General features: G+C 50.1%; 1 protein-coding gene across 1 annotated transcript in view; it reads left to right on the top strand.

Moving 5' to 3' along the window:
- Positions 1 to 22858, top strand: part of ADAMTS10 (ADAM metallopeptidase with thrombospondin type 1 motif 10) — a 100625-nt gene that overhangs the window by 16609 nt on the left and 61158 nt on the right. Inside the window, exons 3-4 of the mRNA XM_034755274.1 lie at positions 12757 to 13121; positions 20796 to 20955. Coding sequence (XP_034611165.1) covers positions 12757 to 13121; positions 20796 to 20955 — 525 coding nt within the window. The remainder of the gene's footprint in view (positions 1 to 12756; positions 13122 to 20795; positions 20956 to 22858) is intronic.

Below are 22858 nucleotides of genomic sequence, written 5' to 3'. Positions count from 1 at the left end.
TCTGATTTTGTAGGCAAGTAGATTTGAAGTGAGGTGCAACGTGGGGGTACACAAGACAAATCAGACTCCTGAAAGGGGAACAGTCGTCTGGAAAAGTTGAGAGCCGCTGTGCTAGGGAACCCCTGGACCCACCCCTAAAGTAGGGGAACCCCTAGAACTGGCTCTGTTAGGCCTGTAGCCCAGTTATAGACCCCTGTCTTTCCGTGAAAAAGAGAGATGCTTTTGTTGTGGGATTTAATGCTCCTTGATTTTAGGCAGTGCTTAGCCGGCAAACTGATAAGGGTTGTATGAAGCCCCAGGATGACAGCTAGGAAGAGCAGGAGGGAGCTGCCTGTTAGCAAGCGGGATGAGGACGCTCGCATTGCACTTCAGTGGAGTGGAGCATCCCAGTAGGAGTAAGAGCTTCATCGCGAAGAGCCTTATGAAAAGGGAGACGCGTGTGTATGTGCATATTGACACGTGTGGGTTTGCAGGCATGTCTCTGTGTGTGCATGTCTGTATATGTCTGTACATGTATAGGTCTGTGTCTGTGCAGATAGCTGTGATTTTATGGGCTTGCGTGTGGGTGGGCGGGGTATCCGTCTGTGTTCTTTTGGGAACATGTGCGTGTCATCTGGCGATGAATCTATGAATGCATTTCTGAGTTAGTGTGTGGTATTGCCGGCTGGTTGTGTCTGTCGGTCTGTATGCAGGGTGCATGGGTTTAGATGAACTTGTGCAGGTGGTTGGATTATGCTAGGGTGACCAGATGTCCCGATTTTATAGGGACAGTCCCGATTTTGGGGTCTTTTTCTTATATGGGCTCTTATTATCCCCTCCCCCACTCCCGTCCCGATTTTTCACATTTGCTGTCTGGTCATCCTAGATTATGCCCAGGGAACTGTACGCACTCAGGGTGATGGGACTAGCTGCAGTCGGGCTAAATTCAATGCTGTATTAAGGCCCCTTGCACACACGCCTAATGCCATCAGGCTGTGGTCTGCTTGTTACATAGAGTTCTAACGGAGAAAGGACAAAGCCACAAAACTATTCTGGGTTCTGAATACGGTCCGAGTGCCACATCTGTGCTCCAAATCCGTGGGACGGCCTCCTCTAGCTGCAGCCCGAGCAGGGGTAAACTAAGAGGTGACTGAAAGCAGAACCACCACCGACGCTGTGCAGTTCAGAGTTTTATAGAGGCAGAAAAGACATTTAATCGGAAACAAACACAGTTCCTGGGGCTTTTAGCCAAAGGCTCTGGCAATTCCTCTTCTGAATGTTCTGGGCTTCTTCCATCAGTGAGTTCACACCTCGCTCCAGCTGCATTACCCTATTCACTGCGCTAAATAAACGCCAGTGAAAACTTAACTACCCCACGCAGTTCTGCCAAAGCACCTCGGTCCTCACCTGGAACAGCTCTGCGGCCAAGCCTTGACCCCCCACTCAGTTCTGTCAAATCTACAGTGCCTCCTGCTGCTCCAGTCCTGGGATCCGGTGCCGTTCATCCAGCGCACCCAGGGCCGGCCCACAGCATTTTGGCACCTGAGGCGGGGAGCTCAAATGAGGCTCCCTCGCTTGGGCCAAAACTTTGAAAGGTCTCAATTCTGCCTTCTTCCTGTTCTACTCCTCTCATGGTACCGCTCTGCTACCTACCCCAATAAAGGAGAACGAACAACTTAAAATGCCTTGTTCAGAGGGGGGATAGCTCAGTGGTTTGAGCATTGGCCTGCTAAACCCAGGGTTATGAGCTCAATCCTTGAGGGGGCCACTTAGGGATCTGAGGTAAAATCAGTACTTGGTCCTGCTAGTGAAGGCAGGGGGCTGGAGTCGATGACCTTTCAGGGTCCCTTCCAGTTCTATGAAATGGGTATATCTCCATATACTTGTTATTTATTTAAAAATTTTAAGTAACACTTACGTTTGCTGTTCAGCTATTTGGAAGTTAACTTTTCTTATCTGCATAAGCAGCAGAGAGTCCTGTGGCACAGTATAGACTACCAGACGTATTGGAGCATGAGCTTTCGTGGGTGAATACCCCTTCGTCCGACACAAAGTGAGTATTCACCCACGAAAGCTTATGCTCCAATACGTCTGTTAGTCTATAAGGTGCCACAGGACTCTTTGCTGCTTTTACAGATCCAGACTAACACGGCTACCCCTTTGATACTTGACACCTTGTCTGCATAGTAAACACTGGCATTTTTATCTGTTTGAATAATCAAAGTGGTGCTTTTCATGCCTTCTTGGTTGCAAAGATTTGAACTGCTTCCTGAAGGTCCACAGCCTGGGCCAGCTCATGCTCTACTGAGATGGTTGCAAGGCCGACCAGCCTCTCCTGTGTCATTGTGGAGCGTAAATGTGTTTTTATTAACTTCAGCTTGGAGAAGCTGCGTTCTCCACTGGCAACTGTTACAGGAAGTGTTAGAAGTATGTGCAGAGCAACAAAGGCATTTGGAAAGAGGGTGGTCATCTTATCTGTGCACATATATTCCAGGACAGCCTTTGGAGTTGATCCTGCTGAAATGTATCTTGAAAGGGTTTTCAGTTCATCACCTAAATCACTCACATCAATATCGTGCATGTCATCATGTGTCAACACTGTCTCTAGTGCCCTGCATTGCTGGTGTATGTCTTCTTCAGGTATAGCGAGGAGTTTTGCAATATCATACAACATCCCAAATATACTGCTGTGTTCCTTGAGCTGCATGAAACGTTCTTCAACTGACTGAATTGCACAATCTAGCACCTGGTTAAAGAATTCAATTTTGAATTGTTGTTTGGGGTCTCTTATGGGATTATCCCGTGCCTTGTAATCAAAATGTCTTCTTCTTCGGTGACTCTTGTATTCTTGAATGGGTGGGAAAACAGCTGCAGTGTGAAGTTCCTCTGCCAACTTCTGTGCACTTTTCAGAACGTTTTGAAATCCCTCATCTGACCGGTAAGACTGTAGGTATGACTTTGCTTTGTCCAGTTGTTCCATTGCCCCAGATACATCAGGGTCAACACCTTGGAGTCTCTTGCTTACAACATTTATTTCAAACAGTATGTCATGCCACAACACTAAGCCGCACAGAAATGTGAAGTTATGTATGTTTCTGGTGATTCCGTTTCCCTCTGCCACTGTTCTCCCACGAACAGTTCCTGTCATAGCATTATCCTCCATAATGGCAACTATGGCATCATCTATCTGCCCATTTGTCAGGAGAGATTTTGGTACCTTGTAAGAAGGAAACACGGATAGTGACCTGGCTGGAGGATCAAGTCATGAAGAGGAGTTGGGGGTTGGACTAGATGACCTCTTGAGGTCCCTTCCAACCCTGATATTCTATGATTCTATGAGGAGGTTGCAGCGCCCGGAGAGAAAGAGGGGCCCCAGAGAGACAGAAAGAGTGAGAGCGGCAGCAGGGGAAGGCAGCAAGCTGCAGAAGTGTGAATGTTGTCAGATGCTACCGGTGTGGTGCTCTGCTTTCTCCTGTTGACATCACTCGGCTGCGTGCGTGTGTTCCCTCTGTGTGCTGCCCCAGCTCTGCAGATAGCTGACACAGCAAACCCGACGAGAACCCCCAATGACCACAGAGTCTAGTAAAATGCAAAGTCATGTCGAGTAGGTTTATTGCAACCTCGGACACAATTGCAGTTCCCCGTAGATTACTTAGTCTACCGGGCATACTACTAATAGATGCCTCTTGGCAATGGACCCGGCTCAGTCAGTGGTGGGACTTTCCACTGCCCCCTCGGCCGGACAAAGACACCACCCCAGGGATACATTCTTATACACAGGTACAAACAAGTTACACATCACTCCTGACATATTGAGGTACAACCCCTCTACGTAGTAAGGTGCCACCTCTCACCTTGTACATGTTGGTTCGATCAAAACAACTCTATTTTACCCTTTTGCCCCTGTCATTGGGATGGGTCGGCCTGTTCCATGTTATCTGTGGAATGTTCCGGTATAGTGTATGTTCTGATAGCTGGTGTCCAGTACCTTTTAGTATGTCTCTTTTTGCAGCATCAGCCCTTTCCTTGCCATCTTCTGTGAGCAGGGCCTACCTCTGGCTCACAGTTTAACTTTGCTTTATGTTAGCGAAGTCTTGACCATTTCTTTAGTTCGGGCCTTAGGCCTCATACCGGGCCTCTGATACCAAGGTTTATATCTCAGGGCCTCCTCTTACTACAGGGGGCCTCAGGCCTGGAAAGCGCTAACCCCAGAGCAGCCAAGCAGAGGCACCACCTGCAATGACACTCCCCATTTGGCAGATGTGGAAGCTGAGGCACAGAGCAATTAAAAACCAACATTTGCAGAAGCCTGTGTGATGTGTCCAAGGCTGCTCAGTTAGTTAGCATCCAAGTAGGATTAGAACTCAGGACTTCTTGGCTCAGGGTTGTGTGTTTTTCTACAAGATGTGCTCTAGTTTAAGCAGGAATTATTTCTGAGCAGTTCTCTGGCCAGTGTTACACATGGGGTCAGACTAGATGATCAGATTGGGCCCTTCTGGCCTTGGACTCTATAATATCCCTGTGCTCCAGTCACTAGAGCACACTGCCTTTTATTATAGGTGGGACCCCCGTGTAAATGCATTTAACCTGCACTCCCAACTGTGGAACATTATTCTGGTATGATTTTGCTGTGCTAGGCATGGTGCCAGAGCAGTAATCTGATATGATCCCGGTTTAGAGCAATCCAAGCTGCTGCCCATATGGTGAGGAAGGGAAAATGCATGGGATAGACGTCCACCAATTTATGGTACCACGGACAGTTCCTGTCACTTCTGCAAACTAGAGGTGGATTGGGGGGCCCAGCTGTTCAGATGCAATCCAACCCATCAGTGGAGGTGTGTAGATCAATGTCTGTCAAAGGGAGCCAGAATATGATGGGAATAGGCACTATGTTACTTCTGTGTTTGTCACCCCTGTGACTGCTACTGGAATGCTGTGTGCAGTTCTGGTGTCCACGATTCAAAAAGGATGTTGATGAATTGGGAAGGGTTCAGAGAAGAGCCACGAAAATGATTAAAGGCCTGGAAAACATGCCTCATGATGATAGACTCAAGGAACTCGATCTATTTAGCTTCTCAAACAGAAGGTTAAGGGGTAACTTGATCCCAGTCTCTTAGTCCCGACACACAATGAACATTCTAGCAGACAAAGGTATAACGAGATCTGATGGCTAGAAGTTGAAGGTAGACACATTCAGGATTAGATCATTTATGGACAGACTAGAGAGGAGTGAGGTGAGAGGCAGGGAGGCCAGGATCGGGGACTGCAGTAGTCAGGGTGTGAGGTGGTGAAAGCCGTTCTGTGGGAGTGTGGAGGAATGGAAGCCCTAGAGACAGAAATGGCAGGATTTAGTGGCAGTGTTGGTGTGAGCAGAGGAAAATATAAAGCAGTGGGAGATGACTTGAGAGACATCACATGCACAGATGAACATGATATGTTGGGGAAGAGTCAACACAACTTTTGTAAAGGGAAATCATGCCTCACCAGTCTATTAGAATTCTTAGATAGAGTCAACAAGCATGTGTACAAGGGTGATCCAGTGGATATGATGTACTTGAACTTTCAGAAAGCCTTTGGCAAGGTCCCACGCCAAAGCCTCTTAAGCAAAGTAACCAGTCATGGGATAAGAGGGAAGGATCTCTCATGGATCAATAACTGGCTAAAAGATAAGAAAGAAAGGGGTAGGAACAAATGGTCAGTTTTCACAATCGAGAGAGATAAATAGTGCTGTCCCTCCAGGATCTGTACTGGGACCAGTGCTTTTCACCACATTCATAAATGATCTGGAAAATGAGGTGAACAGTGAGGTGGCAAAATATACAATGATACAGAACTCCTTAAGAGAGTTAAGTCCAAAGCTGATTGCAAAGATTACAAAGGGATCTCACTAACCTGGGTGATGGGACAACAAATTGGCAGATGAAATTCAGTGTTGACAAATGCAAAGTAATGCGCATTGGAAAATATAATCCCCACTACGCGTACAAAATGATGGGGTCTAAATTAGTTGTTATCACTCAAGAAAGAGATCTTGGAGTGAACATGGCTAGATCTGTGAAAATATCTGCTCAATGTGCAGCGGCAGTCTAAAAAACCGACAGAATGTTAGAGACCATTAGGAAAAGGATGGATAATAAGACAGAAAATATCATAATGCCACTATATAAATCCATGGTACGCCCACGCCTTGAGTATTGTGTCTAGTTCTGGTTGTCCCATCTCAAAAAAGGACTATTAGAATTGGAAAAGAGGCAAAGAAGGGCAACAAAAATGATTAAGGGTATGGAACCACTTCCATATGAGGAGAGATTAAAAAGACTGGGACAGTTCAGTTTAGAAAAGAGGCAACTAAGGGGGGAATATGAGAGAGGTCTATAAAATCATGACTGGTGTGGAGAAAGTAAATAAGGAAGTATTATTTACCCCTTCACATAACACAAGAATATGGGGTCACCCAATTAAATTAATAGGCAGCTGGTTTAAAATAAATAAAAGGAAGTGTTTCTTCACACAGCACACAGTCAACCTGTGGAACTCCTTGCCAGGGGATGTTGTGAAGGCCAAAAGTATAACTGGGTTCAAAAAAGAACTAGATAAGTTCCTGGAGAATAGGTCCATCAATGGCTATTAGCCAGGATGGGCAGGGACACAGCCCCATGCTCTGGATGGGCCCTAAACCTCCGACTGCCGGATGCTGGGCCTGGACGACAGAGGATGGATCACTTGATAATTGCTGTTTTGTTCGTTCCCTCTGAAGCACCTGGCACCGGCCACTGTCAGAAGACTGGATACGGGGCTAGCTGGACCATTGGTCTGACCCAGTACTGCCATTCTGTGTAGCCGAGCTGACTCAAGGCATGGGGTCCCAGAGCAGCCTGAGTTTTGGGGGCTGGAGGGCATGTTTCTCACCCATCCATTATGAAATGTGTGAATGGGCTGCTGCCGGGGCTTGTCTCTGCTGTGGTAACAAGGCCAGGGAAGCTGTGGCTTCCTTTTATCCCATAATCCCAGGCGACCATGCGGCGGTACGAGGTGCAGGAACCGAGACAAGGTCCTGGGCTCTCTGGAACGAAGGACACCACTTGGTAGGAAGCTCCTTCCTGCCTCCCCCTTCCCCTGTCACGCTCCCTCTCTTCCCCTCCTCGGGCCGCCTCGGCTCCCTCTTTCCAGCCCCCCTTCACCTCTTTCCGTCTCCTCCTTGCTGTCTCCCTTCCTCCCTGACACTCCCACTCTGTGTCTCCTGCTTCCTCTCTGTCCCTGTCCATCCCTGCACCCCCTCACGCTCCCTTGCAGATGCATTTCCCCTCCCTAGGTCGGAGAGGAGACCTAGAATGGGGTCTGAGCAAGTTCCTGACGTCCATCCCGAACATCTCAGCAGGTTCTGTTCCCCCAGGGCTTAGTATGGTCTCTCTCTAGGAATGCGGTCGCTGCTAGAGAGCTTGCGGGAAACAGCAGGCGCCTTATCACCTGTGCAAACCCCTTTGGGACAGATGGGCACAATTCTACGGATGTCACGCCAAGGTCTATTAATACAGCATGAGTGGCTGCAAGGAGAGAGAGAACAGGACTGGATTTTCTGGAAGGAACGAGGCTGGCTAAGGGCCAGACAGGCTAGTTCTCCTGCAACGCTAGGTAACAGAAGTGGAGGGGCCCTGTAATGCCAATGGGTGGGGGAGCCTCTGTAGTCCCCCGGGATAGGAGGGAACAGGGGAGCCCCTGTACTGGAGCGGGGCAGGAAAGTGGGGGAGCCCCTGAAGTGAAGCAGGCCGGGGGAGCATGGGAGCCCCTTACTGGAGCAGAGTAGGGGGAGCCCCCGTAATACTCTAGGGAAGGGAGAAACACAGGAGCAGGGCCCAGGGGCAGATGTATCTAGAGTTGCGAAACCATTTTCCAACAGAAGTGCAGTCTGTGAATTGACAATACCCCTTTAAGATCGAGCACCCGACAGCTGATCGCTATTAAGCAGGGCTAGATTCCAACCGGTGGCCTACAGCAGAGAGGCTCTGTGGCCGATTCCCAGCCCCCAGCATTCTCCAGCCCTCGTTCATGGGGAGCTTTTGGATTGGATTGGATTGCCTTGCTGGGTGTGAGCGTGTCGGGCCAGCCCATGAAATCAGTTCTCTCCCAGGAACTGGGGGGCAGGTGGAGATCCCTCTCCTGACACCTGCCAGTTCCACTTCTGTCGCTGCGTGAATCTCGGGGATATAAGAGTAACTTTGCCCCTCTTCTAGCTGAGGACCTCAAAGCACTTCCCACACATTAATAAACCCTCATAGCCCCCTATCAGGCAAGCTGTAATTTTATCCCCACTTTACAGGCTGATAGATAGAACCTCTGTGTGTGTCTGTCTGTCTGTCTGTCTTCGGTACAGTAGATTGTAAGCTCTTCGGGGCAGGGCTGTCCTTTTGTTCTGTGTTTGTACAACAATTAGCACAGTGCGTGCTGGTCTTTGACGGCCTCCTAGACGCAATAGTAATACATAGCCCCCTATCTAACCACCTCACAATCTTTAATGTAGTTATCCTCACAACCCTCCTGCAAGGTACAGCGATGCCGTTATCCCTATTTTATTAATAGGAAACTGAGGCACAGTGTGGCTAAGTGACTTGCCCACGGTCACACAGGGAGTCTGTGTCGAACCAGGGACTTGAAGCTGGCTCTCTCACTGCCTAAGCTAATGCTTTAGCCACTGGACAATGCCACCTCTCTGTTCTGGGATTAGCTGCACACAGCAAGCCGGTGGCAGAGAGCCCTGCTCCTGGCTCCCAGCCCCATGCTCTCACCACTAGATGCACAAGCTCCCTCCCTAGCCAGGCTTCCTTCTGCCCATGTGGCAGGCTGGAGAGGACAGAAAGAAAAACAAAATGCTTCCGGTAGCAGCAAGTTTTTGCAGGCTTCCAGTCATTCCTTAAGTGGAAATAGCTTTTCCTGTTTGCCCGGCTGCATCGCACCAGATGTGGTCTGATGTGGGGGAAGCCGAGGCAGAAGGAGTGAAAATAAAACCATCGCTTCTGGTTGGTCAGGCCAAGGAATAGGTGCCAGAGGTGTTTATGGTTTGGACGGTCCGGACGTAACCCCTAGACCCAGCCAGTAGGAAGGATTGCTCCATTAGCAGTAGCCGAAGAAACCACTCTGTCAAGAGCCCACGCTGGAAAATGCATTCGAAGGAAAGTAAACGTTCCAGAGCTGGGCATGTGGTGACAGCGTAATTTGGAGTCTAGATTTATGATGGCGTTGAAGATGGGCATTGTGGAACCAGGCAAAATGCAGCCATCTCAGGGCAGCCTGGCTTCTCCCCGGTTGCTTAGAAAGCAACAAGAAAACCCGTACAGCAAATCCCTTGGACAAAATGGGCAGGTGAGTCCAATAGGGTAGAACTTCTCCTGGTCCATGCCATGAATAGCTCATGCTTCGGGGTATAAGTCAGCCTCTAGCTACTGGGGGTTAGGAGGACATGCCCTGCGGGTAGATTACCCCATGACTGGATACTGGGCTCGCTAGAGCTCAGGTCTGAATCACTCTGGCAATTCCTGTGATGGTTTGTTAGTTGCACAAGAAGTTTCTCTAGAGCAGTGTTTTCCAAACTGTGGGTCATACTGCCGAGGGAGCTGGGGGGGCTCATGAAACGTGAAAGAGCATCAGGAGGTCATGAGATGTGCGTGCTGCATTGCGAGGGGCAGCTGCTTGCCCCGCCCCAACTGTCCGGCACCGCCTGGTTGTGCCACACGTGGGTTGGCACCGCAAGGTGGCAGCAGCCAGCAGGGATGGGGCTTGTAGCCACTGCTATGCCAATCTCTTGAGCAGGGGGAAGGCAGCCCACCTAAGCCAAGCCCAAGGGGATCAGAAGACAACCTGGCCCAACTAGGGCGATTCGTTGGATGGGAATAAGGGGAAACCGTGTGAAAAATCCAGGACAACATTTCATTTTAAGGGACGTTTTAGGGAAACCCTATTTCCTTGAGCACAGTATGGATTTGTCACTCAAATGTACATTTCTACTGCCCTCAAGTACATCATGCAATTATCATACGCTTCACTTTCATCTTTAGAATGGAATCCGCCATGATCAGTTTTGATACATTTCAATACATCTTAAAATAAGGGACTAGTGGTTACCTAGATGCAACCCAAACCCAACATGCATAGTCTGGTCCCATTGAGTCCCGGCTGGGTTGCGGGGCTCTGTCTCAGACCCTGGGGCCTGGTTAACACAGGTGAGCCCAGAGGGGGTCGTGGCATTGAAAAGTTTGGGAACCACGGCACTAAAAGTTACATGGAGCCAATCTCTTTGATGGAGAAAGGTGTCGTGTTCCCCTACAAGTGCAGTCAGACGTGTAGGACTGGGACCTTGTTAGAGCACATACGCTAAGTGGGGTTGGACTGTTTTCAGAGACTGAAGCAGCGGAGGAGGAGGTGATAGAAGAAGTTGATAAGTTAAAGTGCAACAAGTGGCTGAAGTGGCAGAAGTGCCTAGTGGGGAGGGTACTGGCCGGGGTAGGTTCTATTCTTGATTGTGCCACTAGCCCGTTGTGTGATCTTGAACTCTGGTTTCCCTCCCCTTTGTCTCTCTTATTTTGATTGTAAGATTTTCAAGGCAGGGACTCTGAACAGGGTTTTGAACCATGCCTATCACAACGGGGTCCTGGTCTCTCTTGGTGCTACCATCACATAAATGATAATAATTATAATTAATAGCAATGAGTCATCAGGACCAGAGGGTACATCCCAAAGTTCTGAAGGAACCTGACTGCTGAGTTGCTAACAAAAAAGCACAATCACTTATCAAAATCGATGGCTATGCTGAAGGACTAGCACAACTACTGTCCCCCTTTCAGGAGTCTGATTTGTCTTGCGTACCCCCAAGTTACAGCTCACTTACAAACGACTTGCTTCCAAAATCAGGCATAAAAAGACAGACGTGTCATAGCACGCTATTACCGAAAAAAATGGCTGACTTTCACATTTTTACCATATAATTATAAAATAAATCAATTGGAATATAAATATTGTACTTACATTTCAGTGGATAGTATATAGAGCAGTATAAACAAGTCATTGTCTGTATGAAATTTTAGTTTGTACTGACTTTGCTAGTGCTTTTTAAGTAGTCTGTTGTAAAATAAGGGAAATATCTGGAGTTGTCTTCCAGGGGGTCCATCCTCTGCCTACCCCCAGGGGTATGTGTACCCCTGGTTGAGAACCACTGGACTAGAAGGTAGTTATTGTCATATCTATCCTTTAAAAGTTGATCATGAAAATTGTAGAGTAGCCCTCTTTTCTTCAGTACCAGACTGTAGACAGTCAATGATTGTTTGGTCAAGGAGTGTGTTTCCTTTCCTCTTCTCAACATAAGGCTCTGGGTTTATGACTTCATTCACTAAACCATTAGTGCACCCTCTGTGCTTTAGTGCACAGTTGTGAGACCTTCCCTCTAGGACAGTAATTCTCAGCGTTTACTGTTCTGGGACCCCCTTTCCCATCCCCGGACCCCTGTTCCCTCTAGCAGGGAACCCCGGCCCATACAGCAATATGGGAAAGGCAGCAGGGTGATTGCAATCCCTTGACACCTTTTTGCAAGCCCAGAGCCCAAGGAAATGAACCCCTGATCTAAGAATTTCAGAACTAAATAGCTGTAATTTGCCAAAAGAGCATGTGGCTCTCTCCAAGGGCAGCACACTCAAATGAGTTAATCCTAGAAGACAGATGGGAAAAGCCCTCTATGGTCCTTCAGTCCATCCCCTGGCCAGAGCATAGGAGGTTCCTCACAGCGGGCCTTTGTTCAGTCTAGTTTAAATCACGCAAACAATCAGGCTTCCATCCTTGCCCTGGGGAGACTGCTCTGCAGGCTAATACAACTAAACTGTAAGGAAAATTGGCCCAGTTTACTTTGCTCGGTTTTAGCCTCTTGTTCCTAAGGGTTGTTACTCCCCCTCTGGTATTTACACCTTTCAGGAGCTTGTAGATAGTTGTCGCCTTCTTCCAGCCTCGTGGTCGCTGTCTGGATTAGCTCTGCCTAGCTAGTGCTTTTTATCTCTCCTTGCCAATCAATCCTCCCGGTCCGCCTTCAGCTTTCCAGCTTACCTGGCTCCCATTCCTGTGGTGTCTGAATACCTGGCAATTTGTAACATATTTATCCTCACAGTGCCCCTCTGATGTAGGGAATTGTCCCCATTTTAGAGATGAGAAACTGAGGCATAGAGAGACTAAGTGACTTGTACACACTAGCACTGACTTTGGTATAACGTAAGTCGCTCAGGGGTGTGGAAAAGCCGCCCCCCGAGCGACGTAAGTTACTCCGACCTAAGCGCCGGTGTGGACAGCGCAACGTCGGCAGGAGAAGCTCTCCCACTGACAGAGCTACCGTTGCTCGGGGAGGTGGAGTCATGATGCCGAGGGGAGAGAGCTCACCCGTCAGCATACAGCGTCTGTACTGGCAGCAGCTTCATCGGCACTGCTGCAGCGATTCTAGCGTAGAGGAGCCTGAAGTGACTTGCCCAAGGTCTCTCGGGAATCTGTGGCAGAGCAGGGGATTCAGGTATCCTGCGTCTCAGGCTTGTGCCCTAACCACTCAACCATCCTTCCTGCCTCCACTGGGCCATCCTGGGTGCAGTACTTAGCTGCAATCTTACCAAAGCTCTATAGAGAAGGATGGTCCTCTCCCTGCTTTTGACATGCCCCTGTAGCTGAGAATTGTGTTGGCTTTTACTATGCCCCGGGTCTCCTGGCCTCCCTGTTTCTCCAGAACGTGACTGTCACTGCGTTTGCTTTGCCCTCCAGAGGAGTTCCTCTCCAGCCTCGATCACTATGAAATCGCTTTCCCCATCCAAGTGGACCAAAACGGGGACTTCCTCACCTTCGACATGAGAAGCCAGCTGAAGCGGCGCTCCCGACGCAGCCTGGGCTCCCTGTCCTACGAGGCCGCTGAGCGGCGGCTCTTCTACAAGGTCTCCGCCCACCGCACCCAGTTCCTCCTCAACCTGACCCTGCACTCCAACCTGCTGGCCGAGCACTTCACGGTGGAGTACTGGAAGCGGGACGGGGTGGACTGGCAGCACGACTTCCACGAGGACTGCCACTACGCGGGCCACTTGCAAGATCAGTACCTGAACTCCAAAGTCGCCATCAGCAACTGCAACGGACTGGTGAGCTTCCAAAGGGATCGTAAGACAGGCCCTCCCAGTTTGCCCAGCCGAGGGTGGTAAAAATAATTAGGGCTGCCCATAAAATGGAGCAGATTGCAGCTTCCCTGATCTTCGTTACAGAGGTGCAACCTTCTAAGGTGACTGGTCCCAGCATTCAGTGCTCCATTGTGATATGCATTGGTCCTGCTTTGAGCAGGGGGTTGGACTAGATGACCTCTTGAGGTCCCTTCCAACTCTGATATTCTATGATTCTATGGCCAAGCGGGCAGAGCTGAGATGGGACATTGCATGCTGGGATCCATCGTCTCCATTGGCCGTAACTCACTCTCTTAAAGCTGAGGGTGACCAAAAGCTAGTCGAAGTCCCATGGAAGCCAGTCAGTTTCCATTGACATCAATTGGCCTGGGATAGGGAGGATAGGGAGGGGGCAGGACTCTCAGAGACAAGCCCTCAGAAAGCAAGATGCTTATCCGGACTGTGTAGTTAATAAATTGTCCTTAGACATTGCCACCCAGTTGTGTTTAAACCGCTGGGGGAAAAGAATTGCCTAGTGATGCCAGACGGCTGGATTGCAAACCTTGCATCGCTCTGCCCTGGCAATGCCTTAATGAGAGATGAGGTAGTGCTGTCACATTGTGACATTAACCTTGCCAGGCGGGGATGCAGGGTGTCGTCTGAGTCACAGAGAGGATATATTGTGCTTATGCTGTGAGACTGTCCAGTATCCCTAGTGCCTCCTGCATGGACGAGGGCGGAGTCCAGCATCTCACTGGTCATATTAGCATTTACTTTGTCACCTTCTGCTTCCCCTTGATGGCAGGTGTGGTATCTCTGGGGCTTCCCCATACATGGGGCTTGGTGCTGCCTCCAGAGAATAGCTTGCCAAGTATGATACCCTGTTGCCCCCCAGAGAGAGGGATGGAGCAAACATACTCCGGAGTGGGGTAAACATACGTAGGAATCGAGTCGGTGGCCCAGATCCTCCTTTATGCCAAGGCCCTTCGGGCAACGTAAAAGGGCATTAACATGGGCATGAATTTACACCGCCTTTAATGCAGCTTTACGTTGCCATTTAAAAGGCCCTAATGTAACGAGAATCTGGCTCGTTATGTCAAGGATCCGTTTACCATGTTTCCACCCCACCCCCGGCACCAGGATGCATCCTGGATCCCCCCGCCTCCCCAGATTGCTGTGTCAGAGTGGGTTCTCCATGCATCTGAGGGTAAGCGCTCCAGTGATGTCCTAGTGGATTTTCTAGGACTCAGAGGGTGAGCTGGTGGGTGCATTGGACACTGCTGGCTCATAAGGGATCTGGTATCAATGCCTTTCCCACAGCGGCCCACACATCCCAGGACACCTGATGGCCAGACAGTACTTTGACCAAGCCCAGAACATCCCAGGGGAATGGATGGGGGATGGAGAGATCCCAATGACAGACGAACGCCCAACCCCACTTGGGAGGGTGCAACAGGGCGGGAAATAAACCCTCCGCAAGCCCAGAAATCTCCCCATTACCTGAGCGAAGTCCCGCTGTCCTGGGGAGCTTATGGACATCAGTGTGGGGGATGGGGAAAGGGAGTCCAGGTGCTTGGGTGGGGGGAGTCTGGCAACGTCCAAGCTGCGCCCAGCCACCTCGCAGGGCAGCCTTCTGGGGAGCTGACCGCATCAGGCACCGAACCCCCCCCTCACCCCCTCACTCGGCCATCGTGCTTCCTCCCCTGGGTCCTCAGAGTGCCGGCAGCTAGGGCTGCTTGGGACAGGAAACCAGCGAAGGAAGCAGGTGCTTGGGGCAGCCAATACAAAGGGGCGGCAGCGGCACTCCATCCACTATTGGGGCGGCACGTCTGGTTCTTCGGCAGGAATTCGGCGGCGGGTCCCTCAGTCCCTCTCTTCCTCTTTGAGCTGCCGCCGAAGAGGAAGAGAGGGAGTGAAGGACCCGCCGCCGAAGAATGGAGCGGCGTGATTGAGCTGCCGCCGAAGTGCCACCGATCGGCTTTTTTTTTTTTTTTTCTGCCACTTGGGGCAGCAGAAAACCTGCAGCCAGCCCTGCCTAGATGCCAAGAGCATCTCCCCCTTCCCACTCTGCTTTCTCTCCTCACTGAGCAGAACTGTCCAATTGTCACTCCCAACCACCCCAGCACCCCCAACTGCCAGGGCATATCCCAGCATTCCACCCGCAGCCCCCCAGTCGCCCGTCACCACCCCGACACCCTCAGACCCCAGCATTCCACCCGGCAGTCCCTTAGCCACCACCAATTGCCAGGGCACCTCAGGCCCCAACATTTCACTCAGCAGCCACCCACACAACCCCAAACCTCTTCCCCTTCCATCTCTCTTGCTCTGATTTCCTCTCTCTCACCTGCTCCCTCTGTCTCCAGTAAAATACAGATGGAAAAGACCTATTAGTTCACCCAGACCCTGTCCCAGGGGCCAGTGCAGGATTGTTCCTTATGGCCAACACGCCCCATGCCAGGTACATCCTCTGCCTTCCTGCACCCGTTCACAGGGAGCAAAGTTGAGAGGGGATGGAAAGTGGGCTGTATGTTAGATGTTGCTAAGTGGTGCCACTTGGCGTACGTTGGTGTAAATTGTACATGAAGGAGATAGAAGCTGGATGGGTGTTGCAGGAAAAGCAACGGACATGAGGAGAGAGGGTGAGAAGGGGTAACGTAAATCAGACCATCCCTTGTTCTCTGAATTTCCTGCTACTCCTCCCCATTGCACCCACCACTGCCTCAGCATGTAAGTTACACCAGCTCACACCCACTTAATGATGTATAGCTCACACCTTATGTCACTTCTGAGTTTGGCCCACTGATAATTACATAGATACACATTGACTCCTATTGCTAGCTACCTGTGCGCACACACACACACACACACTCTCTACCCTGATATCTAAACACACCCTGAGACATCTACACCACACTCACAATCACAATCATCTGAACACACATGCAGATCTGAACACATCCATCTCCTGTATCCATTGCTACCCACAAATGCGCACCCATCCCAGGACTGAGAGCTGCCTCATGCAATGTGCTCTTTGCTACACTTCATTTTGAACAGAATAAAAGTCACCGAGGCTTAAGCTGTCGGAAGCGAAGGGCAGAATGGTCAGGATTCCAAAACATGCACAGGCTGTTAGCTGCCAGCAAGGCGAGGCCGCCAACAAGCCTGCAACGAAAAACAGCTGGAGGCGGCAGAAAGCAGGCCCTGCAGCCCTTCTCTGCCTGGGCCCTAAAGGGGAACTGAAAACCTTGCATTACCCAAAGCAATAGTTCAATCCACTGGCTGTTTGGGATCCCCGAGACCCAGGTGCCTGGGAGCGCCACAGATAACCTCAGCTCAGAAGGAAAGGGTTGAAAATCACACTTTCCTTCCTTTACCTCCCATGATTTGAGTTCACAAGACACCAGGCCTGCTGCTAGGGCCAAGGAGCGGTATAGTCTGGTAGTTAGGAAAGTTGGCTTGCAAATCAGTCTGCCTGCGTTCGACTCCCTCCTCTGCTGTTGAATGGCTGCGGGCCTTGGGTAAGTCACTTTGCTTCCCTGTGCCTCAATTTCTGAATCTGTAAAAAGGGACTAATGCTACTTACCCTCCTTTGTGAAGTGCTTTGGGGGAGACAGGCTAGGTATTAACATTAATATTCACGGGGAGGCATAGCACGTGGCATTCTGAGCTTTTGACAGGGTTTAAAAACATTCCAGTTCCTCCTTAACGCTAATTATTAACGGGTTTGATAAAGAATTTGATTTAACTGGTAAGTTATTCCTATTATGAGTTGTATTGCAGTAGGGCCTCCAAGCCTCCAATCCAAATCAGGACCCCATTGTGCTGGGAGCTGTACAAACCCGGAGTAAAAAACAACACCCATTGCTGTCTCTGCCAAAAAGAACTCCATCTACCTTGCAGTAGAGATCGGGACTGATAAAACCCTATGAGCCAACATTCTATCCCTGTAGACAAATACATACTGTAGATTGTAAGGTGTTTGGGACAGTATTTTTGTTCGGTGTTTATCTAGCACCTAGAATAGTGGAGTCCTGCTCCATGACTGGGTCTATTAAGTGCTACTGCAATGCAAATAATAATAATAATGATTAATAAATACTCTAGTGATTGGAGCTGTGTAAATACTTCAGACAGACAGACAGACAGCCTATGCGGGCCCTCCTGTGCTGTCAGTTCTATCTGACCATCAAGGACTATGGAATTAATTATTCTGCCACAGTCTGATTTTCTTTCTGAATCTTGAATTCTTCAGGCCTTTACATTTGGCATGAGTAACGCTTGGGATCAAATCCTGCTCTCGCATTGGTGTGAATCAGAGTCATTCTACTGACTTCACTGGCATTAACTCTGGTTTTTACACCAAGGGAAGTAAGAGTAGAACTTGGCCCTTTTTATCTGTTGATGTTGGAGGTGGGGTTAATTTCCTGATTGCAACAGTTTTAATTTAATTAAGACTCGGGGCGGGAAAATGACCTTGGAAGTCAACATAATTCGCTATCCATCCAAGTTCGACCCAAGAGCTCTGCTCTGGTGAATATCTCCCACCTCTGGTATCATCAAGATCATGATCTGATTATCACTCCTGGCTCCTATGTCTAGACGGAGCCTGTCTGTCTTTCTCATTTTTATTAGGCAGCCCATCCCCCTAGTATTTGAACCCCTTTATGCTGTGGCATCTGAGAACCTTAGCCTCCCAACTCCAAACTTCCCTGTATTTTGGGGAAGTTTGGATTCGGAGCCTAATCCAGACGTGAACTTTGTGGCTTGGATCCCTCTTGAGTCAAAACTCGTAAGAATGACAAATCAAGGCCCCGTCCTCCAAACACAGGCATGCTTAACTTTACTCATGTAATAATCCCGAGCTCTTACATCGCACTTTGCATCCGCAGATCTCAAAGCCCTTCACAAAGGAGGCAAGTGTCGTTAGCAATATCCCGTGTAAGTGTTTGCCGGCTCAGCGCTCAAACCCTGCCACGCCTGGCTATCAGCGAATGGGATAGAGGGTTCAGAGCCCATTCCTGCTCTGCAGGTGACTTGAGCAAAGCGCAGACAGGATGTCCGGCTCATCTCCCCCACAAACCGCAGCTACATCTCGAAGGACTCCGGTCCGCCCCCTTTCAGCAGCCAGATGTCATGTCAGCAACCCAAGCCACTGAGCCTGGCCCGTTGCAGAGCTGCTTTTGGACCCCAGAAAGGTCAGAGCTTCACACACGCACGGGCAGGAGAGGCGGTGGTGTCCCCTGCACACTAGAAACTCTGCAGTGGTCCCAGAGATGATGTCCCGGGCAGATCGGTAGGGTCCTTTTCTAGCCGCACACGATTTCCAGGCAGTTCCGTGCTCTCCCTTCCTGCTGTTCCACCATAAGCCGGCAGTGACCTCCTTCCCCCTGTCCCACAAAGCCAGCAGCCAGCTGGCGTTGCAGGCCGACGCTCGGCTTTCTGTTGGAATCCTTGCCAGGCTAACCTCACACTACCTCGCTTGTGTATGAAAAGGTGGAGCCGGGCCAAGAGCAACAGAGCTTGGTGCAGAAGGAAATCCCCCAGCACTCGGTGGAGATGGGGACTTCGCGGCGTGCACACTCCCCTGATTCAGCTTTCATAGCGGGGAGAGGGGGAAAGGAGGAGACAGAGAGAGCCCTGTTAGGGAGGCAGCATAGACCCCCAAAGAATGCTCACCCCAACATTCCCAGCAATCATTATTTTACTTACATAGCACCTTCCATGCAAGGATCTCAGGGGGCTTTATCGATCTCCAGTCTCACCCCACGGAGCCATAAGCTTGGGGCCAGAGGGGTGAAGTGACTTGCCCAACAACAAGCAGTGGGAGAGCTTGGAAGGGAACCCAAACGTTATTGTTCCCAGGGCCGTGCTTTAATTATGAGCACCGAGAGGCAGCGTGGCCCAGTGGTTAGGGGATTAGCCGGGAAGACTCAGATTCAGTTCACTGCTCCACCCCTGATTTCCTGCGTGACTTTGGAGAAGTCGCTTGGGGTTTGTCCACCTGCACAATTAGTCTGCGGCAAACTGGGCTGTGAATCTCCCACAGACGGACTGTCTGGACCCACCTGAACAGTTCTTTAATGCACTTTGATCTATGCCTGTTTCAAAAAGGCTCATCAAAGGGTTCACACGGACAGCTAATCCACGGCAGGCTACTGCAGGGCAGATTCACACACCAGCTTGCTGGGAACTCCAGGTTTGTGTAGACAAGCCCTAAGTCTCTTTCTCCCTCCGTTCGCCAATTGTGAAATGGGGTTAGCAGCACTTCGTACCTTACCGGAGTGGGGCGAGGATAAATACATTAACAATTGTGAGGTGCTGATGTATGGGCATAACGGTGACCATGTAAGCACTTAAGATAGATAGGCTTCCCTCAGACCATGCAGAGCTGAGCTGAGCATAGAATTTAGGCTGACAAAAATCCTTGTGGGTCACCTAGACCATTAGTCTGGCCTAACGAGCCGGGCAGGCTCTAGGGAAAAGTATTCGCAGGCATCCTGCTGGTTCTGAATTGCATTTTGAGTGGTCCCCCACCCTCTCTTGACTGCTTTTCAGGAGGGCAGAATTTTGCTTGCACACCGGTTTGCAGAAAGTGAATTGTGCACCCACCGCTGAGATATGTTTAATCAAGGGGGGGAGGGAATCAGAAGTGGAAGCCTGGTCAGGGACCAGAAGCAATGCCAGCGGATTTGGGCCGTGTCTACACTACAGCACTCTACTAGCATTGCTACCGCACCATAGCTCTGCCGGCATAACAGCCTAGACCAAGCAAAGGGATTTGTCGGTGGGTGTAGAGACACCACCTCCCTGAGCAACAATACCTAGGTCGAGGGAAGTATTCTTCCATTGACCTAGTTGTTCTTCCACTGACCTAAATGTTCAGTGTAGACCAAGCCTTAGCTGGCCAATCACCTAGTGTGAAGGAAGAAACATAATGAGGAGGCTGTGTGGTCTAGTGGGTAGACACCCCCTCTCCCCGGCCTAGGACTTTTGAGATCTGGATTGCTGGGTGACTTTAGGCTAGATTTTCAAAGGTATTTAGGTGCCTAAAGATGCAAACAAGTGCCTAGTGAGATTTTCAGAAACATCTAGGTCTAGTCATCTAAATACCTTTAAAGGGCTTACTTCCTTTGTAAAGTACTTTGAGCTCTATGGATGAAAAGGACCATATGGGAGCTACGTATGACTTTGGCTAATACTGAATTAGTATTAGTAATACTGAATGGGGGGCGAGGGATAGCTCAGTGGTTTGAGCATTGGCCTGCTAAACCCAGGGTTGTGAGTTCAATCCTTGAGGGAGCCATTTGGGGATTTAGTTGGGGATTGGTCCTGCTTTGAGCAGGGGGTTGGACTAGATGACCTCCAGAGGTCCCTTCCAACCCTGATATTGTATGATTCTATAAAAGCAGCCATTTAACTAATGAATATGTGAATGCTCCCAGAAAACATTCATAGTTCCACAATCAACCCGGGACTAAGCTCGCAAGCAAGGCTATGTTGGTTTAAGCTCTGTGTGAAGGTTCAGTTCTGTTCCTATTTCATCCACAGCAGCTGATGCGTCTTACCCTCTTTGTCCCCTGGGGGGGTGGAGTTTTGCAGTTGGGAGACAGCACCCTGCTTCCCTCCTCACTGCCCCCTCCCTCTCTCCTTTTCCAGCACGGGGTGATCGTTGCCGAGGAGGAAGAGTATTTCATTGAGCCTCTCAGCCTGGGAGCCAACGTGAGCACAGGGAGTGAAGGCGAGGGAAGCCCCCATGTTGTGTACAAGCGATCGTCTCTGCAGCACTCGCACATGGACGCGGCCTGCGGTGTTTTAGGTATCGATGTTGACAGACAAACCCTCAAATCCTCCCCAGCGCTATGATAGTCACCTCCGTGTGTGCCAGAGAATCCCGCTGATCGAGCCAGATTTCTCTCCCATCCATGAGAACCTGGCGTCGCCGAGCTTGTTTCAGAGAGGCCAGGAATGCCGACTCTGGAAACCAAATGTAAACCAGGCTATTGCACTGTACCTCTGTCCCCTTCTAACGCTTAGGCCACATATAAAAGATCACGAGTCAGCTACTGCCTGTAAACTAATGGGATTGGTTCTTTAGCTCAAAGAGATTTTAGATCCAGAGGTTGAGAGTTCAATCCAGGCAGATGATTCAACTAGGGACATTGTTTCAAGTGCCCGTACGGGGACTAACCCTGTACACATGCCATAGTCACCACACAGGGATGAAGAGTCCCTTCGGTGTCAGCGGGGATTACATGAAGCTATGATAGTTATAGGCAGGGCTGGCAGCACCTGGCTATTATTAAGGTTCCCTGACACTTTCCATTATAAGACCCAGTTTCCCGTTGCTTGTAACTTTACATTTCAGCCAACGCAGTTCAGCCGTTTCCGAGAATGGGTGCAGTGAAAAATGTATTGCTTTGCTAACGTTAAAAAATCCTGGTGACCTTTTTCTTTCAGAAGCTTTAGCAACCCCATGCTTTGTAGCAAGGACTTGAAGTTTGGCAGGCGGGTGGCCTTTGTGTCAGGGATGTGGCTTTTGCTGCCCCCATGAAAATCCACCCAAATTTGGCCAAGTTATAAGCCTCTGAAAAATTCCAGTTTGCACATGCTCAGTGGAGACTTTCTAGAGCTTTGGTGTTAAATTCCCTGAAGATTCCGTCCACACTGAACAGGACTTGCTGGGCCAGGTCTTGGTTCAGGCATTGGAATTGAGAGCTGGGAGCCAGTCTCAACTGTGGTCTCAATGTCCCCCTCCCCCTGCAGAGCCCAGGCACTGGGAAAAAGGAAGCCACCTGACTCAACTAGGACAAGAGCTGGAGTGGGGGTTGGGGTATTAGACTGGGACAAGGAGCTTGGAGATGTTTGGGGGCAGAATGAGACCAGAGGATGGCAGGAGGGTTGGGGGGAGAGGGAAACTGAGACTGGGTGTTTGGGTGGGGGGGGAGAGGGAAACTGCTGGGCAAGGAGACTGGGACTGGGTGCAAGAGAGTCTGAGACTGGATGAATAGCATGCAGCGAATAAGGCCTAGGGACCCACATCGAACAATGAGGAGAAAAGAAAACCTGGACTAGTTGCTCGTTAATTGAGCGCCATCCATCCGATGCGCTGAGCGAGGCGGGGGTGCTGTGGAAAATTAGCATGTGCTCATGTAATTAAAGGATGCACACGCACAAGGGGCTAATGATGAATAAAGTTCTGAAAATGTGCGTGTGGGTGTGTGGGTGATCAAAATATATACAGTTAGGGTTAAAGGAAGGAATCCCTCCTCATCTCACGCCCTCCCCTCGCAGTCTGAGGATGAGACACTGAGCTGGTGAGCATGAGTGTCTGTGTGACCCCGATACCCCCAAACCATAGACCTGGATCCAGACTTTGCATCATAGGCGCCATCTTGAGCATGTCCTGTGCATGCGGGTATCTGTGTATGCTGGTGAGTGTTCGTGGGCCTCTCCGTTCTGGGTGGGTGGGTGAGCGTTGTTACGTTGGGATGAGCACAGCTGAAGTGTCTATGCACCATGTGAGGGGGGACTGTGGGTTGGGTGATTCTTTGAGTGGGGTATAGTACCATGAGTTTTGGTGCCTGTGGGGGGAACGGTATCGGGGGGGAGGGGTACCTGGGAGGGAGGTTCTGGGGGGCAGGGACCTGGGAGGATGGTTCTGTCGGGGGGGGCGAAGCAGGGGGGGGAAATCCCTTGACAAAAGATCGGAAGGGCGGCGG

Source organism: Trachemys scripta, chromosome 22 (assembly GCF_013100865.1).
Source record: "Trachemys scripta elegans isolate TJP31775 chromosome 22, CAS_Tse_1.0, whole genome shotgun sequence".
Classification (NCBI taxonomy): domain Eukaryota; kingdom Metazoa; phylum Chordata; order Testudines; family Emydidae; genus Trachemys; species Trachemys scripta.
The sequence above is the reverse complement of the archived record's forward strand: the minus strand, read 5'-3'. Positions and strand labels throughout refer to the sequence as shown.